The sequence below is a fragment of the Aptenodytes patagonicus genome, chromosome 9 (genome assembly GCF_965638725.1).
Source record: "Aptenodytes patagonicus chromosome 9, bAptPat1.pri.cur, whole genome shotgun sequence".
Classification (NCBI taxonomy): Eukaryota; Metazoa; Chordata; class Aves; order Sphenisciformes; family Spheniscidae; genus Aptenodytes; species Aptenodytes patagonicus.
The window spans coordinates 16,723,684-16,747,341 of record NC_134957.1 but is presented as its reverse complement, the minus strand read 5'-3'; the positions used below and the strand labels follow the sequence as shown (position 1 = coordinate 16,747,341).

The 23,658-nt window shown below is 43.4% G+C and overlaps 1 protein-coding gene across 2 annotated transcripts in view; it reads left to right on the top strand.

Moving 5' to 3' along the window:
• The window catches only part of IL1RAPL2 (interleukin 1 receptor accessory protein like 2), a 398,381-nt gene extending 391,550 nt beyond the window's left edge, over nt 1-6,831 (top strand). For both annotated transcript variants that reach the window (XM_076347253.1, XM_076347252.1), the window contains one exon: nt 5,377-6,831. In XM_076347253.1, coding sequence (XP_076203368.1) covers nt 5,377-6,074 — 698 coding nt within the window. In that variant the 3' untranslated portion in view covers nt 6,075-6,831. The remainder of the gene's footprint in view (nt 1-5,376) is intronic.
• Nucleotides 6,832-23,658: the final 16,827 nt, after the last annotated feature.

Sequence of the window (23,658 nt, the reverse complement as noted above, 5' to 3'; positions counted from 1 at the left end):
TGAAAATTCCATTTAAACATTTGGAAAATCTTCCTCACCATGAGGGTGGTCAGACACTGGAACAGAACCCAGAGACACTGAGAAGAAGCCTCCAACCTCGGAGGTCTTCAAAACTGCTGGACAAGGCCCTGAGCAATCTTAGCTGGTCCTGCTTTGGGCAGGGTATTGACCTGGAGACCTCCAGAGTCTCCTTCTAACCTGTATGAGTCTATGAATCTTTGATTCTAAATATCCAGAATTTTGATTCCAACATCTATTGCCAAAACAATTTCACCAAAATCAGCCACTTCAGACACTTCAGTCTGCAAGGAGACATGCCCAGAGCTGCCATCTTTTCCTTCTTCTTAATCCCTCTTACCTTTGCCATGTCAAATACAGAAAGTCCGACAATGGCTAAGAGAGTGGTATGCTGAGAGGGCAATGTGTCGTGCTGATGTGCATTATTTGTTTCTTTACGTTGAACTCATCAGCCATCCTTTAGCTTATACTGGGATTGGGCTCTCTCTGGGGAGGGTCCATCACTCCGCTCTGTGTTTCAGCAGTTCCAACTGCATTGCTGTTCTGGTCTGAGCTACCAGAAGCAACAGATATTTAATAAATAGGAAAAGCAAGACATGCAATCATTTCTGTTATAATAAAGTAATCAGAGTTAGGGTTTGGGAACTATTCAGTTAGGAAACCAGGACTGAATTATTCTTCTATAAATAACTTTCTCAAGTGATAGTCACATTGCCAAACGCAGAAAGGCTGGTTATTTTCAGAGTGCCGGGAGCCAGCTAGTATGGTGTTGATGGTGGATACTCTTTGGTTCTTGTGGTGCTGCAGACCATGCTTCCCAAAAATATCTGTAGGACTTTATATGATTTCCAGTGTTCTTTCCCTCTCCCTTAACTGCTTCTGCAAATCATTTGAATCTGGTTAGTCAGTCATTTCTTTGTGTAAGCAACTCTGTGTCCATGGTGTTCATTAATTTCCTTGCTCTTAGTCTGCTTGCATATTAGGTTGTCTGGGTTTCCTTCCAGCCTGTGGTTAGTGTAGCTCACTGAAGATTCAATAGGCAGTTATATAGGGAAGTGATCGTGCCCCTGTACTCGGTACTGGTGAGGCCGCACCTCGAATACTGTGTTCAGTTTTGGGCCCCTCACTACAAGAAGGACGTTGAGGTGCTGGAGCGTGTCCAGAGAAGGGCAACGAGGCTGGTGAGGGGTCTGGAGCACAAGTCTGATGAGGAGCGGCTGAGGGAACTGGGGTTGTTTAGCCTGGAGAAAAGGAGGCTGAGGGGAGACCTCATCGCTCTCTACAACTCCCTGAAAGGAGGTTGTAGCGAGGTGGGGGTCGGTCTCTTCTCCCAAGTAACAAGCGATAGGACGAGAGGAAATGGCCTCAAGTTGTGCCAGGGGAGGTTTAGATTGGACGTGAGGAAAAATTTCTTCACCGAGAGGGTTGTCAAGCATTGGAACAGGCTGCCCAGGGAAGTGGTTGAGTCCCCATCCCTGGAGGTATTTAAAAGACGTGTAGATGAGGCGCTTAGGGACATGGTTTAGTGGGCATGGTGGTGTTGGGTTGACGGTTGGACTCGATGATCTTAGAGGTCTTTTCCAACCTTAATGATTCTATGATTCTATGCATGATTTAACTGCAAATGGGATGCATGTCTTGGACTTCTCTTTTTCAGTGCTTCAAACTGCAGTTCAGCATCATTACATGATGACAGTGTTTGGTGAGCACATATTTGCTGTCAGGTGATCTGTCTTCATTACTAAAGGGCAACCATGCAAAAACTATGTTTGGTTATGGGTCTAAAAGTTCTTGCTGTCCATACCTCCTTGGGCATTGCATTGGACACAATGCAAGTAAGTTACTGATAGAACTACTCATAATTCTAATTTTTTTGACCTATGGGAAATGCTAACATTTTGAAGATGGTTTTTGTGCCATATTGCAAAATGGTGTTTCAAGGGGGAAAAAAGGGTCAAAATTTAAAATGTTCTTTTTCAATAAAATCAAGTGGGTTAATTCTAACGCTGACGTTTTATTTTTACGTTCTGGTTTATGATAAAGTACAATTTTCGGGAATTAAAAACGAATAATTCCATACTGATTTTGTCAAGATGATTTTTTCATCCCCTCACAATGAAATGTCATTGCAGTTGACACCTCCTGCAGCGAAAGTGAAGTTTCAGCAAAATGACGTTTATCTGATGGAAATATGTTGGTTTGGAATGTTACAGTTGATCCTGGTTGGTGATGTCGTTCCTGAAATCCCTGCTCAGTTTTTTTCTTGAAAGTGAAACAGAGCCATTGCCTGACAATTACTTCTTAGCTCACTGGAAAGGTGAAAACAACCCTTTCTCCATCCTGCATTGCAATATAGATTGCTTGGATTTAATACCTTCTAACGGACTGAACACTTAAGACAGACAACTCAACCTGTGGTATTTTGAGCAGTCTTAAATTCTGAAGTGAAAGGAGTGTGGGTGATTTAGCAGCTCACAGGTTTATGCAATCGGTCTGGTGCCACTGGAAAAAATAAAGCTTGAATTTCCACAGGCAGGAATCTGTCCCCCATGCTTTGCCTCACAGAAATGTTGAAGTTGTGCACGTTGGACATATTGTAGAGTGCACCCAATGGAACCATGTACTCCAGGGAAGTTGTCACCTACCTTTAGTAGTAGTCCCAAGCTGAAGTTATTGGGAGTACTAAGTACTTCTGGACCAGATGGCTGGAAAATGCGTTTGCCTTTTCATTTGGGTTTCCAGTTTCCTATAATACAGTGTATTTTATCCTCAGTGCACCAACAAACCCCCGTACATTGGCCATGTCTATCAGTGAACCAGCTGCAAACTCGGAATTTGAAGGAGCACCTAGTGGTCATTTGTGAAGGTGTCTGTGTAGTCATCTGTAGAAAGCTCTAACTTATTGCAATATCAAGTAAGGTGGGCATGCCAAAGTATGGGAGAGGCACAGAGGGGAGAAGTATCCATCTGAGGAAAGAGGGAATTTTTCCTGTCTTCTTCCCACCTCATTCCCTGTTTGACTAAAGCAAAGTCTGGTGAGTTTTTGATTGAGATGGTATAATGGATTATTGCTGGGTTGTTGGTATTGAAATTATTGCCGCTGGGTATTTGAAGAGATGAAAGTGGAATGATTTTGTTTGTTTTGTTGGTTTGTTTGGTTTTTTTAATTGGATGCATATAGTATATGCATGGCTGTGCTTAGCACTAACCTGGATATGTGGTACTGACCGGTATTGTGTCCTGCAGAGAACTGTCTTGTACATAGCAGTGTTCTGAGTTGTTTGAAGGAGGGATGAATATGTCTCAGGAAAGATGCATGATAGTTTGTTGTTTTACTGTATCTTGCAGATTCAACCTCTAATGATGAAGCTTCCCACCTAAATTCTTTCTTTTTGGGAGCAGAAAGAAAGGAAGAAAATGAAGAGTCTGAGCTGTTGATACATTGGGATAATCTCTTTCCATTGTATTGAACATTTCTACCTTTCCTTAAGTTTTGTTTCACCAGTTCTGCTTATCATTTTCTCATTGTTGCTGATTCTCTCCCCTCTCTGCTGCCTCTCCCATGGATTTTAATGTTGAATTTTTTTCATTAATGAGTAACTATTTTACACAGAGCAATGTAGGGGTTTTCCTCATAAAATATTTTAAGAAAAAAAACCAAACTGTAAATGCTGCATGATTAAAGAGTCATAAAACATTAACTAAAAGTGAGGATTGTTGCATAGACATTTGTAATGTATGTGTATGTCTTAAATTTTTGTGTGTCTGTGGGATGTTTGCAATTGCCTCTTTTTTCCATTTGTGAAAGAAATTCTTCTTGCTGCTAAGTGGTGAAATAAAACATTGGTAAAGGCAGATTTGATGCTAACTATGCCTTCAGTCTCATGAAAATAAGCTATTTTAGAATGTTCCTGTTGGCCTATTTTGTAGCTATTTACTTTACTGGAAGTGGTGTGAATACGCATGCTGTGGTATGGTGCCTGGGACTATAAAAATGAGTCTTGCAGTAACAGATGTTGATTAATGATGTTATTTGTAATCGTTGTTCCTGCTAGAGGGCAGTGTGTGTAAGAGAGGCCCTGCCCTGTGCTGAGTAAAGATCTGTTCTGTGCAGCTCTTGTGTCCAAGTCTTCATTTATAACACATGCTTCTCCTCTGTTGTCAGGCAGCACATTCTGAGTAGCATGGTCAAGAGGTTCATGCAGTTTAAAAAAAAAAAATTATATCCTGTCTCTAAGCTCGCAATCACAATGCTATGCAACCAATGAACACTTTTCTGACCTTAGTGTGTTTTTTTTTCAAATGATTTCATTTTTCTGGTCTTGACCCAAAACCCATTGAAATTTGTTGAGGTCTGTTCATTTGAATGGGTTTTGGATCAGGTCTGTAAGTAGATCTTTTTCCCATCCTGTTCCATGTCAGACCAGTGTAATTGGCTTCTCTTCCCTACCATCCCTGGGACAAGTGAAACTCAAGGATCCAAGTCCAACTTCAAGAACATTTTGTAGTTCAATAAGCTGACATCATGGAGCTAATGATGGGGCTGGCGTTTCTGCTTACGCTGATCATTTGCAACTACTTGGCATGCATGAATAAAAGAAAAATACTATTTTCTTTGTCACTGATGTCTCAACAAATAAACACCTCCAATATGTTTAAATTTTTCCATTTGTTCCTGTCACTTGTGAAGTTTCTGTTAATGCCTTGGGGTACATAGAAGCACAGGTTTGTGATATTAAAACAGACCATTGGGCCACAAAGAATGTTACTGTGCTTTTGTGGTCAATGCCTAAAGAAGAAAGAGCTACCATGATGCTTCTATGCAGTAGCACAAGTTCTGCATGTGATGAGGGTTGATTTCTTTTTGAGCTCTTGCAAGTTACAGTTCATGCACCCTGCAGCACCCTCACGGCCTTGCATCTGGAACACAAGAACTGCTTCCCAGAGTGTGCTTCCCTCAATGCGGTGTTAATCATAACTAGTGTTAATGTTAACATTTACACAAACATTACATTGATCTTGACCTATATTTTTTCAGTAAGTGAGCTGTGTATTTTTAGTCACTAATGCATCTACACAGTGAGGATATTATGTAAATGTCATTCTGTTGAGATGAACAGGGAAAAACAGTAAAGGATGGAGGGCGTTATTGAGGAATTTTCTATATGTACTCCATAAATGGAAATATGTTGTGATACACAATCCTATTTTTGTTGGAGTATATTGTGAAATGCCCCTTGTCTTAAATGGTGTGGATCAGTAAGCTGTAGGATTTTGTTATACTTGATTGCAAGCCTGATATTTTGATACAATAGACTTCTTTATTCTTTACTCTTTCTCTCTTTCTATAATTTGTAGCCTACATTGAAGATCTCACAAGATGTGTTGAACAAAGCAGAAGACTCATTATCGTGTTAACTCCAGACTATGTTCTAAGGAGAGGATGGAGTATTTTTGAGATGGAAAACAGACTCCATAACATGCTAGTCAGTGGAGAAATCAAAGTTATTTTGATTGAGTGTACTGAATTAAAAGGGAAAGTGAATTATCATGAAGTGGAATCTTTAAAGCACACCATCAAACTTCTCTCAGTGGTCAAGTGGAAAGGACCAAAAAGCAGCAAACTGAATTCTAAGTTTTGGAAGCGCCTAGTCTTTGAAATGCCAGGGAAGAAAAAGGAGGTGGTGTCTCGGCATCAGGTCCTGGATTCTGCAGAGCAGGGCCTTTTTGGAGACCTCCAGACTGTACCCTCTCTTGCCGTCACAGGCACTTCTGCCACGTTGGTAGAATCACGGGCTGATTTAACTGATTACCATCAAGCAGACTCTGTGCAAATGAGACATTATTGCAGAGGATATGAATATGACGTGTCAGCAGCAACATTGCCAATAGCTTCCATAAGCAACCATCACACATACTGTAACATACCTTTGACACTACTAAATGGACAGCTACCTCTTAACAATACCATGAAGGATCCCCAAGAGTTTCACAGGAACAACCCATTGCTACCTTTATCAGCAAAGGAGCTTAGCTTCACCAGTGATATTTGGTAGTGAAGATCAGGACTCTCTTGAGATGCTTCGTGACCGCCATGAAGACATGTTTTTAAAGAACTTTGCCCTAAGCCCATGGGGTGAGAAAACATATTCGAAGCAGCGGCACACTTGTTTGCTTTTCTACTTGAACTTTTTTGTTTACATTTACAAATTATTGACAAAGGGGGCATTCTTTTGTAACTCAGTAATGTCCTTCCTGTCTTTTAATGTACAGTTTTATTGCTTCTTTAAAAAGGAGGGGGGGATAGAAAAAACACATCCCATCATTTTCCAGTAGGTTTACAATCTGGGATGGATAAAAGGTCACTGTATATGATCTCCAACATCCATACACATTTAAGTAATAGTATTTGAAATAGACGGAAGTTGTTGGGTTTTTCATATAGACTTCAGTACAGTTTGAAATTCTAATCATGCTACGAAAATGATTATCTCCTGCACAGACCACAAGGGGTGAATCATTCTCAAAAGGAAGGAGGAGGAAACCTTCCCGGTAACATTGTCTCGCAAACACGTTTTAGAAGATGACCAGCTGAAACAATGCAGATGAAGCTTTATCAATAAAGTGCATAGTAACAGTTGCTGCAGAATAAATCACCTGCTCACATCAGCATCTCTTCATTTTATTATTGAGGCATGTTGTATTCCTAGTCAACGGTTAGCAATGTGGTTTTATTAAACAACTTACTAGAATATCGGAAGATGTCTAAGAGGATTTTAAACAATTTTTCTGTCGATTATAGATTATTTCACAATTTTTTGCAGATTTTTAATGACTTTTTTTTAAACAGTTTAAGTATAAATTTATCTGTCTGTCAGTCAATTCATTAATTTGAAATTCCTTAAGATCTCTTGAGCTCTTTTAAGATTTGTAGTAAAGGCAATGTAATTTTACATAGGATTTTTTTTCCAAAATCAGTAGTTACAATTTGAAATTAACCTTTTTGTGAGAACATCAGCAATAGAAAATAATTACTACAGCAATATTCAGAGATGAAGTGCTAAATTATTCAGGTTTACTAGTAGTCTGACTTCAATTGCAGTGATAATCACCTGAGACAGTTCTCTCTCTGTTTATCTACCTGTCAATTTATGTATCTTTTAAATATGGCTGAAGCAGGAATATTTCTGCTCTCTGTGCAACTAGTGAAAAGGGATATTTTTAAGCAGCTGGTAAGGTCTTGCATTTCTCACTTATGTGAGTGATCCCATCGGTCAAATAGTATGCTGTCATTTATCTTTCATGGAAAGCATTCTTGCTGCCTGTGGATGAGAAGTGTTACACAGGTACTCAGCATCAGGCATTACTACTCAGCGAGTTGAGTTTTCTTTGGACCAGTATGTTTCATGGAGATTTCCGTACTCAGTTGATTGAGGGTTGCAGAGTCAGACCATGGAGACAACAGTGTTCAAGGAAAAAGCTCTAAATGATGAAGGCAGAAGCCAGTTCTGCAGTTTTTGGCACGGCTTTAATGAAAACACAGTAGACATGAGAGTTTTGTCTCAATAAGATCTGCTGGAGCAAGTTCCCAAAAATATTTTTATGGCAGGCAACCTTGCCTGTATTTCGGTTTGTTTTTAGCGTTGTTCTCTTTGATTGCATGAATAAAAGTTAGCACTCTGCACTCAGCTGCCCGTGGTTTCATCAGCAAACAAGTTCAGTAAATCCTTGACGTTTTGCAGTGGTTCCTAAATTGTACCCTACAGTCAGATGGAAACAAACACTGACCTAAGACTTAAAAGTATCCAGAATTGGCCCAAAGGCCATGAGAATGATCTCAAATGTGCAATAATTCATAGAGGTCGGTATTTTTCCATTGCTTCTTTCCCCAGTTCTTTATTCTGTGCCCTCTTACGCCAGTTATTATCTGTAAGATTTTCATTAGGTTCTAAATAATACATGTTTCTCTTGTTTTTTCTAGCATTATTATGCATTTGACACTAACACTGAAAATGGAAGTCTAGAAAATATATTAATTTATTACACAGTATAGGACTATAACTTGCTCTTTTGTGAAGTTAAGTTCTGAACATATAGGTGTTTAATATACGTATTTTTCTACTGAGAAAGAAAGTGGTTTTGCCTCCATTATAAATATATGTATTTCAACCTCCTCCCAGAAATTTACAAAATTTGCACTGTTTTATAAGTGTTACAGACTGTGTTTACACTGGCTATGTTCTTTAATGCAAAGTGTAATTTAAAAAAAGGAAGAAAAACCTAAAAGAAAACCCTGCATGAAAAGAGCTGCATATGTTTAAATGAAAAGCTGTACTTTTCATTATTTTTCTTTCCACATTACTCTAGAATCTGGTTAATTCACACAGAATGTTCAGTGAGATTTTAAACCTACTAGTTCTGTAATAAGCATGCAAACTCCAAAAAAAGAAAAAAACCCATATGCAGATTGGTCTGCTTCTTTTATTTACAATGACTAAATATGGGTAGCAAATTCATTTACCTGACGATAATATGTCTCTTAGAGCAGTAGCTATTCAAAAGCAAAATGCCGTAATGTTTGCATTGGGGTAACATGAAAAGAACAGTTTTTCTGTCATTTTGCAAAAGCACATTGTGTGTCTGTGTATCGATATCTTTTAGTTATAGATGACAAGTCACAATCTGCTTTAAGATTTCAAAGTGTGTATTGAGTACTACGACAATATATACATGAATCGGAACCGCCTGTACCCCTTTGCTTTTAGTATGGGGATGGGGACCCGAGCTCAGGAGGCCTCTCGTTAACTCAGTTCCATGTAATACCAGTATGACATGCTAGAGGCCAAGTGTTTCCATAGGTAGCACTTAAGGGCCTGGAAAAATACTGTCAGTGAAATGCATCCATCGGTGGGACTTGGGTGGCACAGAGGCCCGGAGCTTGTCCCACTGTGAAAATCACCTCCGTAGCAACCCTCCAGCGGGGTCCCTCATGGTGGCAGTGACAGCTGGATCAGGGCCTTGGTGGCAAAAATGTTCTAGCTCATTCATGTGAACTTCGTTAGCTGAAATAGAAGGGCATAAGGGCATTTTGCGTTCCTCTGTCTCACCAAAGCCGTGTACTTACTCAGCTGGATTTATCAGGGAAGAGGGTAGGGCACTACCCTGACAGTGCTTGGTGCTGCATCTCGCTTGTGCGACTGTGCCCTCGCCACCCCCGGCTTGTCAGGCTGTGCCTTCCCCAGCGACAAAATCACCAGCAGCAAACATCCTTATTGCAGTCACGTGGGCCTTCTGATCTGGGGCACGTTCATTTTAAAGATGGTTTATTATAATGTTTGGAAACTACTGTTTGTATACCTACCTTTGTGTGTGATGTGCTTCACAAGCAATTATGGTTTGAAGGTTGTATATAAAATGAGCTAGAAACTGGAAACCTATTCAGCCTCTACAGATTTTATGTTCCTAAAGAAAGTTCAGAGAGAAAACAGGGTAATTTTAAATTAAGTAACAAAGTAGAGGGAATATTGACAGATCTTGGGGGCTGTGTGCTGCATCAGTGTTTTAATAATTAATATTCCTTTCTCTAGACAGTGGATGAGAAACCTGTATAAAGATTTTTTCATACTCTGCCTACAGGTCTGCTCCAAAGCCCATTCAAGCCAACAGAAAGAGTTCCATCAAATTCAGCAGACTTTGGATAAGGCCATAAAACCTTAGGTTTACTGTGTACAGAGGAATAAAAAAAGACAAAAGGGAGAGAAAGAAGTCAAGAGACTAAGAAGCATTTGCTTATTTAATCTGCCTAAAATCAAGCTTATTTTTGTCCTGTTTGGTGCGGATATGCTCCAGGACTGTCCAGCCTTGGGAAAGGAATTTTGTTCATTCTTTGTTATAAACAAGATAAGGACTTGGGAATAAATAACAGATACTTTTAGGAAAAAAAAAACCTTCTACTCTGCTCTCAGTAATTCCTTTGAGTCAACAGGCTTTCTCTGTTCATGCAAATGCATAAGCACATACTTAGATTCACCTAAGAAATCGTTTACTGAGCAGGGGCCTGGAAGAGTATTTCAGTACCAGAAATCACGGCATTTAGCAGCCTTTAGAACTGTGCCCTTCTGGAGAGCCTCGGAGCAGCTTTTCCGATTTCGGTCTCTGAATAGATGCGAGTATTATGGCAGAACAGCTGTCAGGTCTCTCAGTCCTGGTTACAAGAGAGAAAGTCTTCAATGCTGCTTAGCCTGGCAGTGACATCTCCCTGGGAACTCGATGGTAGACAGGAGAACAATGGCTTTTGTCATTGTGTCCCAGTTGGGCGACCGGGAGCTTACCCCATGGGCAGCGGCCATGGGACGGCTTGGTTAGAAATACTATCTGCAAGAAACCTCTACCTCGATGCAGCATTTTGTGCATCTCTTGTGCACCCTTCTTCTTCTGTGCACCCTTTGAGGTTCATGCTGGGGCTGCAAAGTTACCGGGACACTAAGAAGTAAGTGGGAGAGTGTGAAGAAGGGAGAGGAAGAAGAGAGCAGTCAGAGTGCAAGGGTTTTCCAGACAGAAACACTGATTCAGTATAGGACAATGACAGCTTTTGCATGAATGCATCATGCCTGTCCACTGTTCAATGGATGCTGGGCAAAGTTCCCTAGAAAAATGTCATCTCTTGACAGCTCACTTTCTTCAGAACCCTTGTCTCGACAGTTTTAAAATTAAATTTCAGTTTCTTGTTGGATGGAAAACTTTCTTGGTTTCTTCCACAGAAAAAAAAATAAACCAGCTGCTTCTTTATGTTTTTGGAAATTCCCCACAAAGTAAAAAACTCCGCTTTCTGCTGGTCCTGTGGGTTTGAAACTCACATGCAATGCCAGAAGTGTTACTAGATCACCTCTGGTGAGGTGGATGAGGTGACCGGTTTCTGCAGTGCAGTGGATCCCATCGCTGGAGAGTACAACTTCTGGCTCTGGCATTTCAGCAAACCAAACTGTTCACTTTTGCCATCGCCCCGTTCTACCAGATGTACGTTTCCAATAAGCGTGGTGCAGAGTCAGGAGGAAAGTGGGTACCAAACATCACTGTTTAGGACTGTCCCAACAGCAGTTCTGCAGCTCTTGCAACATGTAGTTGCTGGGTGTTGTATCCGTTTGCATTGGTACCGTCCCCGGGGGTCTCGCTCTTGCAATCTGCTGAGCAGTGCAGTCACAGCCAGAGCCTGTTTTTCCAAAGCAATTAAGCCACACAGGAATCAGGTCTTATCAGAAGTCCATGGGAATTAGGCCTGGTCCTCAGTTCTTGTACTACCAACATTAGTTAGTTAGGACTGTGAGAAATAATGACTGCTCCGAGCAGCAGAGCTGGAAGAGCCGCACCAAGGTGGCAGTGAGCCAACGGGCCCTTCACTGAGCAGGTCAGGAGGAAAATGGGTACCTGACTGCTACGATGATGTTCATTTAATGTAATCAATGTTGTTCTATTTGCTTATAAAATAATGAAAAATACATAAAAGTACTTTCCTCCATGGTCTTGAAAGTATTTAAGGTTTTGAAATTTCATGAATAATGGTGATTAGAAGAGTTCCATTTTGGCACTAGTTAGCACAGCAAATGTTTAAAATAGAGGATTTTGGAATACTTTGTTACAGGAGGAAAGCAAAATTTGAAAATGGAAAGTAATGGCACGTCACATTCTTGCAAACACAAAGAACAATGTTCTGAAATGTACTTTGTTTCCCTAAAGAAATGACATGAAGTGTTTGTGATGGTGAAGGAAGGACAGCTTTGCAACGCTTACCGCAAGAAGCCATTTGATCATTTCAGTGCCACTGGAGAAATTCAGAGGTTAATAAGAGGTCTAAAGAGGTCTAAAACAATGTCTAGAAAAAAGGAAACATGAAGTAAAAGTTACTGAGCTTTGCCAGGATATTTGTCATTTAAATATAAAACAGTAGCACTGCCAATAGAAGCAGAACATGACCTGTCAGCATTTTCTCTTCATTGCAATATCACTGTACAGCTACAGACCAAGCAGTAAACCAAATAAATAATAATAATAAAAACACAGTTTGTCAAGCTGAGCCAGATTCTCATAGTAGGTATTCTATAAACAACTCCTCTAATTCATTTTGATACAGCGTAATGGACTTTACAAGGTTTTAAGAGCTTTCTTCTCTTCAGGACAAACACAAAGACAAAACAATGTATTTTATACTAGATGAGTTTTGCAATTTCTTTTAAGACTGAAAATAATTACTTTGTATGCAGCAGAGGGTAGTAAATGTTTTCCTGGCTGCAAGTTTCCATTACGGGCATGCAAAGTGGTTTGCTGTAGCGAGAGCACCAACAGCTACTGCTGAACCCATCGGAGCTCATAGACCAACGGGGCTACATTTGAGTGCAGTGGGGTGCCCACCGTGCTCACACACGACAGGGTGGGCTCAAGTATTTGGCTGGGCAATGCCTAGAGAATACAGCACCAGCTCAGACTGTGCTCATACTGTATAGAGGGATTTGCAAAGCCTCTGGTGCCCACTTTTAATGGAGAAATGTAGGCAAGCCAAGGTGGAAATGAAAATTGTCAACGGTAGAATTGTGTGCCTCATTTCTTTCTAAATCCAAATTATTTGGGATTCAGAGCATGCCCTTGGATTTATGATGTGGAGGAGAGAATTAGTGATTCTCATGCAGAGAGCACAAGGGGCTTTGCTTTTACTACCAAGACATATTTTCATGAGAAATCCAGACCCTGACTTGGCCTAGACTTAATGTAAATTAGCTTCTTATGAGGTGACTCAAGAAAAGAAGATCTAATGAGATGTGAAGAAGCTTTTAAAGTACAGTATACTCTAATCAGTGTGTGTATGTGGCTTAAAGGTAACTTCTGCCAGCACCTAAAAGGGAGCATTTAATACTTAGTCCCCAAATAACATTAGAGAGTCCATATTCTCTGTAGACTGCACACAGAAAATTAACATCTATTCCACAAATTATAACAACCTTTAAAACCCTTAACAGCTCTTTGATTAAAGGATATCAAAGGCTTTATGATCATGAAACAATTAATCTAACACCTAACTCCATTGGGGAAATGTTTTCATCCTCCCTTTAGCAAATGAAAAACAGGGTTAGGAACCATTTTGCCCAAGATCCTACCAAAAACCAAAGGCAGAGCTGGGGCTGTGCCCACAGTCTCCCAGTCCGGAGCTCTGCCCAGTAGATAATATTCCCTGGACTGGACCGACAACTGCACAGCGGATTGCCTCGGCCTGGCTCTGTGGCCGCATCTGTTGGTCCCTTGACCAACAGAAAAAGATTGTTCCAGTCTGCGTGAACAACCTCTGAATGTCCCCTAAGTGGGTCACGCCGCAGCTGTTTTGGGGGGCACGGGAGAGGTCTCCCAGAGTGAATCGTGATGCTTCCCCATGGGATCAGCAGCTCACTGCAGAGGTGAAAAGACAGAAGCTAATCATTGGCAGTGAAGTGACTTTGGAAGGATGCAGACTGACGAGATGACAGGAAATCTCTGTGCTGTAGCAAATTATTGGCAAAAGGAGACAGCGGGGGAAAAAAATTGGACTGACAGATAATTTGTACCTAACAACCAGCCTGAACCCAGATCAGAGCTCTGGCTCTTATACTGCCAAACTCGGGGAAAATCTGAACAAAGTTCAAACTTCATTGCTAACACCCATCAACATAATGAACAGAGTAAGCATCTGTGATATGGCAGTGCCAGTCTGCGAGGAAGGCTTCAATCCAGGGCCAGAAGTTTTCAGTTACCCTTCTGAACAATTGCTCCTTGCAAAATGCCTAGACCAATGCAGGTATAGGTATATCTTAGTGCACAGACAGTTCAAAGCAGCCCCTTTATTGTGGAACAAAAGAGAGGAGCCTGAGACAGCAAAATAAAGGAGGACGTTCATGAACTTGGTTGACCTGGCTTGTCCTTGGCAGACTCCCCCAGCTGTGAAATACATGCACGAGTGCCCTGTAAGAAGAGTGACGTGGCAGAGGCAGTCGAGCTGGGTGAGTGTATCCGAGAGGTTGCTATGGAGTGGCGATTCGGGGTAGAGAGGGGCAGGAGCTGAGTGCGTGAGGGGCTGGAGCCCACCACTGCCTGCCTAGAACACATGCCCATGCCAGCAGCTGGTGGGGATGCGCAGGGCATGGGCACTGCTTGGACGCAATGGCTTCAGCATCTCATGGTCACTGCAGCCTGCTCTGAGGTCCATGAGAGGGCCACCAAAACTATTTATGGTACCCAATTCCTGAGCTCCCCAGGGTCCAAAGAGAGGTAAATCCTATCCAAACAGCTCTGCCCCCAGGAAACAGGCTAATAAGGGGCTAATAAAGGAAACAATAACAGTAGTCATTAATTCAGCAATCTGTTTTAAATCCCTTTCTTAAACCATTAACTATATCTTCTAAACTCATCATCTTACTTGTCTTTGACATGCCGAAGTCCCTGGAGAGGGTCTAGAAATAGCATTGCCTGTAGCAGGGAGTGTTTTATGTGCAGTATAAAGCCGGTCACAGTCATACAGATTAAGTGGGAGATGAGGCCTTAGGTGGCCACTTGCAAGGTCTGGGCACCGCTTGCGAGGTCTGGGTGCTGCCATCCACAGGAGGAGGAGAGGACATGCGTCTGCAGGGCAGCAGTGGAAACCTCCAACACTGCACCACGAGCACCAGGACGGAGAGCTGGAGCAGCGCAGCCCAACGGGCAGAGTACCCTGGCGCCCCGTGGGCAACCAAGCATCACAGCGGTGTGTCTACAGTTAGCAAAATAGAGGCAGCCCATGACAAGGGCTTCTCTTGCAAAATACAGCAATGTAACCTTTGAGCTGCTAATCATTTTTCCTTTTTGGCAGCCAAACAAATATTACGAAAGAGTAATTCTCAGCATCCATTGTACCCTGAGGGTTAACAAACGTGTAAGAAGAGCTCCAGATAGAGAGCTGGCAGCCTCTGCTTCTCCTTTAATGTGTGGAGAGCTCTACTGAGACTTGAGGGATGATGGGAGTTGTCTTTTCTTCTTTTTTTTTTTGAGAAATAAGGTCACAGAAATTGTCAGAGGAGCATGTGGAGTGATTATAGCAAAAGCACAGAAGCCTGTCAGAGAAACTTCCTGATTTTAGAAGCCTGATTCTTGTTATTTTACAGTAAGACTGTAGAGCACAAACTCTCCCCAAGAGCTGGGGGAAAGCGCAGTAGTTTGTGCAGGGCGGTGACAGGAGTTGAGGTGGGAGTGGGCAGAAGGGCAGAAACCAGTGTGTCCACGTGAGATGGCTGACACTAATGTCACACAGTGCCCTGCAGGGACAGAGCTGGCAGCCTCCATACAATGGGAAAATGCAGCGCCCATCACCCTGCCACGGGCTGACTGCCCAAAGCTGCTGCCATCTGACGGTCACTTCTCTGTGACGCTAGTTGCTGAGCTTGGGGCGGTTTCTAGTGGACAGGCCTGGGCCTCTCCTTTGGCAGCCTTTTCTCTTTGCTCGGCAAAGAGGCTGAGGCTAGAGCGAGCCCAAAGACCAGCGTCGGCAGGGTAGGGGTACGGTGTTCAAGGGGTGGCAACGGGGATGCTCGTCTGGGGCCAGCATCCAGGGCACAGGGGTTCAAGTACTGTCACTTCCTCAGCAGAAGATGCAACAGCATTTCAATACACATGCCCACCAGGCCTCACTGGCCCGAAACCTCACCGAAGGGTCTGATTTCTAATACTTACTCCCCCTGAGCCAGCAAACACCACAGGAATAGCACTGGTGGCAAAGCTACAATGTCAGAGTGGGACTGAAGCATCACCAGGTAACCTAGTCAGGAGCAGTTTAACTTGTAGCAAGTTATTAGCTTCTTAAATAGTACTTAAAAATTGTGATGTGGAAGCCGTGTTTTCACAAAGTAGCTGAAGCAGAACAGGCTCAGATAATCATCAGCCTCAGCGTGTCTGTACGGCTTTGCCTGGCACCACCGGGAATGAAACCTCCCCCTGGGCTGACCTCCCTCGCCCCAGCCCGCCCTGCTTTTCCCCAGGTTTACCATGCGCTGGGGGTATCACTGCTGACCCGTCAGCCACCCTGCACAGACACGACACCATTTTCCTGACGATTTCATGTTTAACTCGTACTTTGCACTGAGCCGTGCGAGACGATTCCCTGGCTATGGGAAGGGAAAGGCACCTTAGGGGCAGCTTGAAATGCAGCCCTGGGGCAGTGAGGCTCACTGTAACATTTAGAAAGTACATTTTATGTAGTTATGTATGTAACATGTACATAAGTACTTACGATACTTGGTTAATTCAGGAGCTTATCAGGTAACAAACACTAAGAAACCAGGCAAAGGCTCCAATGACAGCACGATCAGAGCCTAGCCTGCATGCTGGGCAGTTTTCATACAGAGTAAGATGAATTCAGCGTACGTGCGAGCACTGAGCCACTGACAATAAGCTTTGTTAGAACAGAGCAACGCTTCTTTAACTTTGCTGTCTTCCCTACAGGCTGCGGAGGAAGTGGCTAACTCCTGAGCAGGCAGTCATGGACCTGGTGAGAGATTTCAGGTATGTGTTGGAAGGTAAAAATGTTCTGGTGCCCTGTCTAGTCTTGGTGATATTAGTCAAGCATAAGTCATAGCACTACACCTAAGACAGACTTCCCCAGGGAAATCATAGACTGCTAATTTGGAGGGAGCAAGCAGTGGGGACTTTTTATACTAAGATGATAAAATAAAGGTCTCCAGCTGAGATATCTATTTGGGGAGATGAATGGTAATTTGCCAGCACAGGGGACAGCTGAAATTAATAATGATCTTCTGCTGTAATTTGTACTACTTAAAAGCCAGAGTCAAATCACTGTAGTTGCTAGGGATCTGTACCTGATTTCTCTGAATGAGAATTTGTTCTGTTAATTTGAGTGGCTTAAAAGGACGATTGTAATAACGCTGAGCATTTGGCTTCAGTTGATCCAACAGCTTCTTACCGAGGACAAAAAGACCTGTGAGTTACAGGGTCTGTGTTTTTGTAACTAGACCAGTTAATGTGATGTGGCTTGGCAGAGCTTGTGATTCCTTCTAACACGGAGGGGAGTTACCAGCCATATTTTGAGCTTGCCATCTGGAGTACAAAACCATGCTTCCCCCCCCCCAGTTTTACATGGGTAAGACACCAAGGACTTCACCAAATCTTAAGAAGTAAGCTGAAACCACGCTCCCCACTCAAACCAACCGAAGCCTCCCAGAGTCAGCTGTACTGTAAAAGGCCACAAAAGTCTCAGCATAAAGTTAATGTTGTCCAGAGGCCAGAATTGTCCCTCCTGACCCCAACAGCAATAGGGTTTCAGCTCAACTAAAATTCAGTTATCTTCCTCCTAGCCTGTGCCTCTGCGAAGGGCCTCAGCGCGTCTCCAGTGCAGAGTCACCCTGGGGCTGGCCCCCCCCGGTGAGCCCTCCCTGCTGCCTCTGGTGTCCTATCTGATCGGTTGGGAAGGCAAAAACTGCAGAAAATGCTCTCAAAAGGTTAAAAAGAAAAATGCGATAGAAATGCTGGCCAAGTAAGGATCAGCCCTGGAAGCTTTCTAATTTTTAGTTTGAGCTTGGACATGTGGAAAAAATAATAGTCATGAAAGGACTTGCAGGCCCTCCCAATCTAGATGAAGAATAAACAATACAAAGGGACACAGCAAAGAGAAAAATGAGAGAAATTCTGATTATCCTCCCAGCAGTTGTAACATGGAAATTAGGACAGGATAACAGGCAATTTAATGCCAGCATCTACTTTGGAAAAGTGGAGGTGGCCACAAAAGGGATTAAATATGACTGGAAAAATAGCTAGCATCAGTATGGGAGAATCATCAAAATAAGCCAAGAAGAGAAAAGGAATGGAGATACACAACACTGACCTTTGCTATATTGTTCACAGAAATGTCAAGGGAAAACACAAACCCATACAGCCACAGAAAAGTAAAGCAAATTGTTATCTGGCTGAGCAGGAAGACATGTCTGGACAAGAAAGAAAACAATTGATCTCTGTGGGGTAACCTAGGTCCAGCAAAAAGAACAAAAGGGTTCAAGTATTGCAGAGTTAAACTGAAAGTTTTTCTGGTTTGGTTTGGTTTTGGTGGGTTTTTTTTTTAATTAAAGAAAAAAACACCTAGAAAAAAATGGAAGTGCTATTGCGGCTTCAAAGCAAGAGCTGGTATAAAGCATGCAGCTCAGAAAAGGTGCGTGAGTACCCACAGCGCGTGCGTGTGTATTCACAGGCACCACAAGGAACATCTCTGGTTTTAGAGAGCAGATTAAAGAAGAGAAAGTGCACAGAGCACGGGTGCTAATCTGCACCAGGGAAAGTCTACAGCACAGCCAGGCTGGTGAGCCAGCCTCCACTGCATCCCAAACGGCTCAGCACAGCTAGGGTCAAGGCCAAAGGGGAACAGTGCCGGGCTGGCTAAAACCATGAAATAACTTGTCAGTACCCTCCCACTGCTGCATCGCAGTCTGCTGTGCGACTGCCTGTCTCTGCAGGGATTTATCCCCGTGTGGGTTGGGAGCACACGAGGCATTGGTGCGGGCTGCTTGCCAGTGCTCTGCTCTGCAATGCGAGCGGGTGAAGGAGGTGGCTCTGGGCAGGGCTGTGCAGGGGACGGCTTGCCACACACAGGGCCATGGGAGCTGTGGTGGTGGCCTGAGGGTGGAGGAGGAAGGTGGACAGCCCACGGTGTAGGGCAGGCTCTGCAAAGGCACAGGGGTGTGCAGCTCCCCACGGGCACTAGTGCCTGAGCAAGAGCACGTGCAGAGTGCAGCACGGCTGCAGGCTGGGAGCGCTTAGGGCTGTCTTCCTGCTATGGTCACTCAGGGTGAGCACAAGCCTCCTGCACAGGGCAGGTAGGGTGCAGGAGCTGCATGCTCACACAAAGGAAGAGAAACTGTCTGGCAAGGGCTGTCCTCTGAGTTACAGCTGGGGTGCCCTAAAACTAATGGAGTGGAAAGCTTTGGAGGAAGTGTGATGGGCCATGGCGGAGGGTGTTGCTGTGTGAGGCCGTGACTCCTGTTGTGCTGCAGTAGACCGGGTACATTGCAAAATGCAAGCGATAGCTGCAATTGCTGTAGGTCCTCAAGTTGTACAAAGACACCCCCACTTTGTCTCTGCAAGGAAGGGGCCCATGTAAATGTTTTATCAAAGAGGCAGAATATAAAATCTGTGCAAACCAGCCACACTTGGGTTCACCTTCTCTACCAGCCATGATTGCTGGCAGCTGGATCCCTGCCTGATGAGGGAGCTCAGCTTTGGGCAGGTGGTTGTATGTTCCCACTCCTGAGGCTTGAGGCACTGGGTGAGTGCTGCTAGCTACGTGATGAGGGGTGCACAGTCTGAGATGGTAGGTAGAGTTATGCTGGAAATGCTTTAGTAGGAGCTGTGTGGCCTTGGGGAATTTTCAATCAAAGGCAAGGTAAGTTTTTGAAATACCATCTGTGTTTGCAGGAAACACTGGTGTTTGCAGGGAGGGAGGAACTGCTGAGATGCCTCCTGTTTGGGGGGGGTTAGGCTGGGAAGTTGCATGGTTAGAGCTACAGTTGGACCTGTTGGTGAGTTGGGTTCGGGTGATGAATTGCACAAAGTGCCTTACTGGGACAGGGCTCATCTTGGAAAGCCCTTGCAAGGATCCAGCACCCCCAGATCTGCTTCAGGGTCCAGGCGCTGTGCCTCAGTGCCATGTCCTCCTCGGGTGAACCTAATGCAGAGGGCACTACCTGGGTGCTGAGCAGGCAGAGCTGATGGATGGGGCATTTTCTGGGATGATTTGTCACTGGTTTAGAACAAACAGAGATAGTGACCTTGTAAGTGAGCAACAGCAGTAGCAGCTCCAGAGCAATAGAGCAGGTCTGCCCTTCACATAACACTTGTGTAAATGCTCCTTTTTCACGCATAAGCATGACTGACCTCAAGTGAGTGGGTGAACTGTATTTTTATTGCTATAAAATGACGCAGAGTTTACCGACAAAAGCAGATTGGGCAGCTGGTGGGGATTTTTAATCAGAGAGAAGATTCAGTGGTCACTGGATGTTAATCTACAACTGTTTACAGAATCACATTGTTAACACAGCATGTTGCTTTTCCTGTGCAGGAGTTAAAAACTGTATTTTAACACAACATAATTATGTATGGTTATTAACTGACTTAAAAAAAGCATCTATGAAAATTACAGCATTTAGGAGATATGCAGTAATTTTATTTATGTATATATAATGCAAATCTATATACATTATATATAACTACATCTAGCTATATGGGACATGTCCTACAGGAAACAAAGGGGTCTGGTGATAGATTCACATAAAATTTTATGACGTGGTTTTCTGGCTTTCAAGGTATTGCTGATTTGTCTATTTAAAAAAACAAAAAAGCCCCATACAGTACTTCAGAGACTGGGTTGTAAGCTTTCATATTCAAATATTAAACGACTGTATTAGCGTTCTCCTTTTAGTGTTAACTAACCCAAAAGAAAAAGACAGGAAGGGATGGGACTCGAGGGGGTGACACACCGGTTATGTCTGCCCGCGCTACCACAGTGGATGTGTAAATGCAGATAATAGCTGTTTTACTCCCACTCTTAGCGTGTAAAGATTATGAGCTCATGGGCCATCTATTACTTTATAACCTAGAACTGGGGCTTCTGGAAAGCAAAGAACTAAAGGTGAAGTTGGCCTTTTCCAAACCTGTAAGAATTTGCTTGCAGAAATGAGGCCACGGGAGTGCAGCACCCCAGATTTGGTCTGCAGAGGATTCCAGACTCGCCGACTCTGCTTGGGATTGCTCGCCCCATGACCTCGTAAGATGCTCAGGTCTCAGCTAGATGAAATCAGCTTTCGCCCTTTAAAGCGACGTAAACATGCAAACTGCTTGGAGAAGGTATGAGAGCTCAAGGACTTAAAGATGTTTAATTGGTTTATGGAGCTAAACTCCTTAAAGAACTTAAGCTGCTGTGAAAAGGGAAGCTGGTTTAAATCCCCAATTCTCCCTGCTGGAAGGCTAAGCCCAAGTGCGCTATAGGGTGCCAGTTCTGGGCTTGGCTGCGACTCGGCTACTGTAAAGCAGCCAGGCAGCCCTCCGGAGGGGACGGATTTCCTGGGTGGCACAGAAGCTGCTGTGGCCAGGACATCTTGTTCATCAGTTACTTTGGATTAGTGAAACAGTCTGAGAGGCTGCTGAAAGCAGCTGTAATTTGGGGAGGTCTGAGCGCTCTTTCACTTACCCTAGGAACCAGAAAGTGAGAGACCCATGAGAAATGGAAACCAACATGTCTGTTAAGATGCGGTGCCTTTGTTTCTACTCTGTTGGGTTTTTGGTTTTTTTGTTATTGTTGTCTGGTTTCTGCTTCAGCTACTGGCTCTCGTTATGTCTTTTGTGAATAAAATGCCCACTGTTTTCTCCTTAGGAGAAAATATAAAGTCACTTCTCTTTTTAATAAGGTAAGAGCTTTAGCTGTTCAAGGTGGGCACCGTAAGCCATTTTGTTCTCGGTTGTTAATTTTTGTGCTACTTCCTTGCACTGAATCCAAGCCTTCATTTCTGCTCTGCGCGTTACTAGAAAGATGCTGGGGCTGCTGTTCCAGCATCCATCTCAGCAAAGCCGTATGGGAGGTGAAGTCCCTTCCCTAGTCCTTCTTCTCTGCTTATGCAGCCATGATCCCATCAGCCCTTCTTGCCCCAGTATTGCACCAAGATGTTCCCACAGATTTGCTCTGTTTGATATAGTTTGAGAGCGCCTCCAGAATTCAGTGCTCTGGGCAGTGTCCGGGCTGTGCTGGGTGCAGCGAGGCTGGCATGGGAAGGAGGGTCTGTGCCACAGCCCTTCCACCCCACGGTATGCAGGCTGGGCTTGCACATAACCTGGCACGAGCTACCATTAAGATGAATATCACTTAAATGGATTTAGGTTACTGAGCCACGCATGCTATATAGTGCAGCCCTGTGCCACTTGCCACACCACCTCTTTGTGCCCTCTGTGAACTACGCAGCAATTATTTGGTATTTGTTTCCAGGTTATCAATAAAAGCAGTGAATACACCCGGTCTCGGACCTGCGCAAACACATTCCTTACCCACAAAACTTCCATGACTAAATATCAGTGAATGACTGGCAGATGTATAGAGACTTCCCATTCTTCCCAAGCCGCTAAACCACTTGTCAAATTTAATTTTTAAAATGTTTACAGTCTCAGCTGGCAGCTGCGCTGTGCAGCAGCGACATCAAGGCAAGTGCACCTACCCCCTGCTTTCCCAGATAGACTGTAAAGTGCAGTGAGAATACTGACAGACCCTCATGAGAGCCGGGTTGCCTGTTACCAGGCTGAGCGTGGTGTTACAGACATAATTGAAACTTGGCAGGAAGTTGTATGCTGGCTATTAATATACAAAGATAGAGAATATTTAGATAGGACTGGCAAGGATATACAGGAAAAGGCATAGACTTATTCATGAGCTAGTGTTGGAAGAGGACTCTGTTGCTCGAGGCTCGAATGAGCTTCCCCTTGCCTTTCCCATCCAGCATTAACACACACACACACAAAAAAAAATTAGGCAACATTCCAAAGACGGGATACGCTTCCCCTGAGGAAAAGAGGAGGATTTAAAAGGCTCGGGCACTGCGCGAGGGCATCCAAGTGTGTTTGAAATGTTCAAAGTTGACAAACTACTGAGATGAAAGCAACTTGGAACTAAATAGAAATTGGAGTGAGAATAGAGGAGACTTCCCTGAAGACGTTTAATAGGTCAGAGAGGGCAGGTTTTGTTCCAGAGGGCTGGATGGGGGCTTTTAAATTACAGTTCCTCTTTTGCCTTTTTTTTTTTTTTTTCCCCTCCCTCCTCTAAGAAAAGGAGAAGCAGGGGGCCTGGGAACTGCAGATATGTAACTGGGGCTTGAGCAACGAGGTAGGCTTTTTTTTTATAGCTGAAGACAAGGTTAAAATTGTGTAATTTTGTGAGGCACAGGTTAGGCTTGCAACACGACTGAAAAAATCTGTTTAATTTACTGAGAATGTACCCAGACTGACACATGACATTGAAAAGGTTAAAAAGATAGGATAAAGTTGATTTTTTTTTTTAAGTTTTTTTTTAAAGTACATTGAAAGGTGTCCCCACTTTTAAAGTTGTTGAATTTTTTTTTCTTTCCTTTGGGGAAGAGGGCAACAAAAAAACCCAACAAACACCCTGCCCCCAAACCCCTGCCCAAGACTTTTATCTGACAATTCCTCCAAACCAAGGGTGATTCAGATACCAGTTCCTACTTAGCTAACCACCAAGCTTCAGCGGTTTGGATAAAAGGGAACTGTGGTCTGAGTCATCCAAGGTTAGCATTTGGTTGGCAAAACTAAAACCATGCCTGCAAGATTTTCTAAAAGTCAAAAAACCTCTGCCTGTCTGCCAGAAAAGTTACCGCAACTTGTCTTGCTTTCACAAAAAAAGCGTGTGCCACATGATATTTTGACTGATAAATTTAATGTGGTAGTGATTAAACTATGCTATGTCAGTTTTCTTTGCATTTTGGGTTTTTTACTGAGAAATCTGCCTGTGAAGAGGCAGCAGCTATTTTTTCCCATAATTGCATCTGTTTCAGAGAGCAGACAGATGTTGGGCTGAAATTCATTATGATATTCATA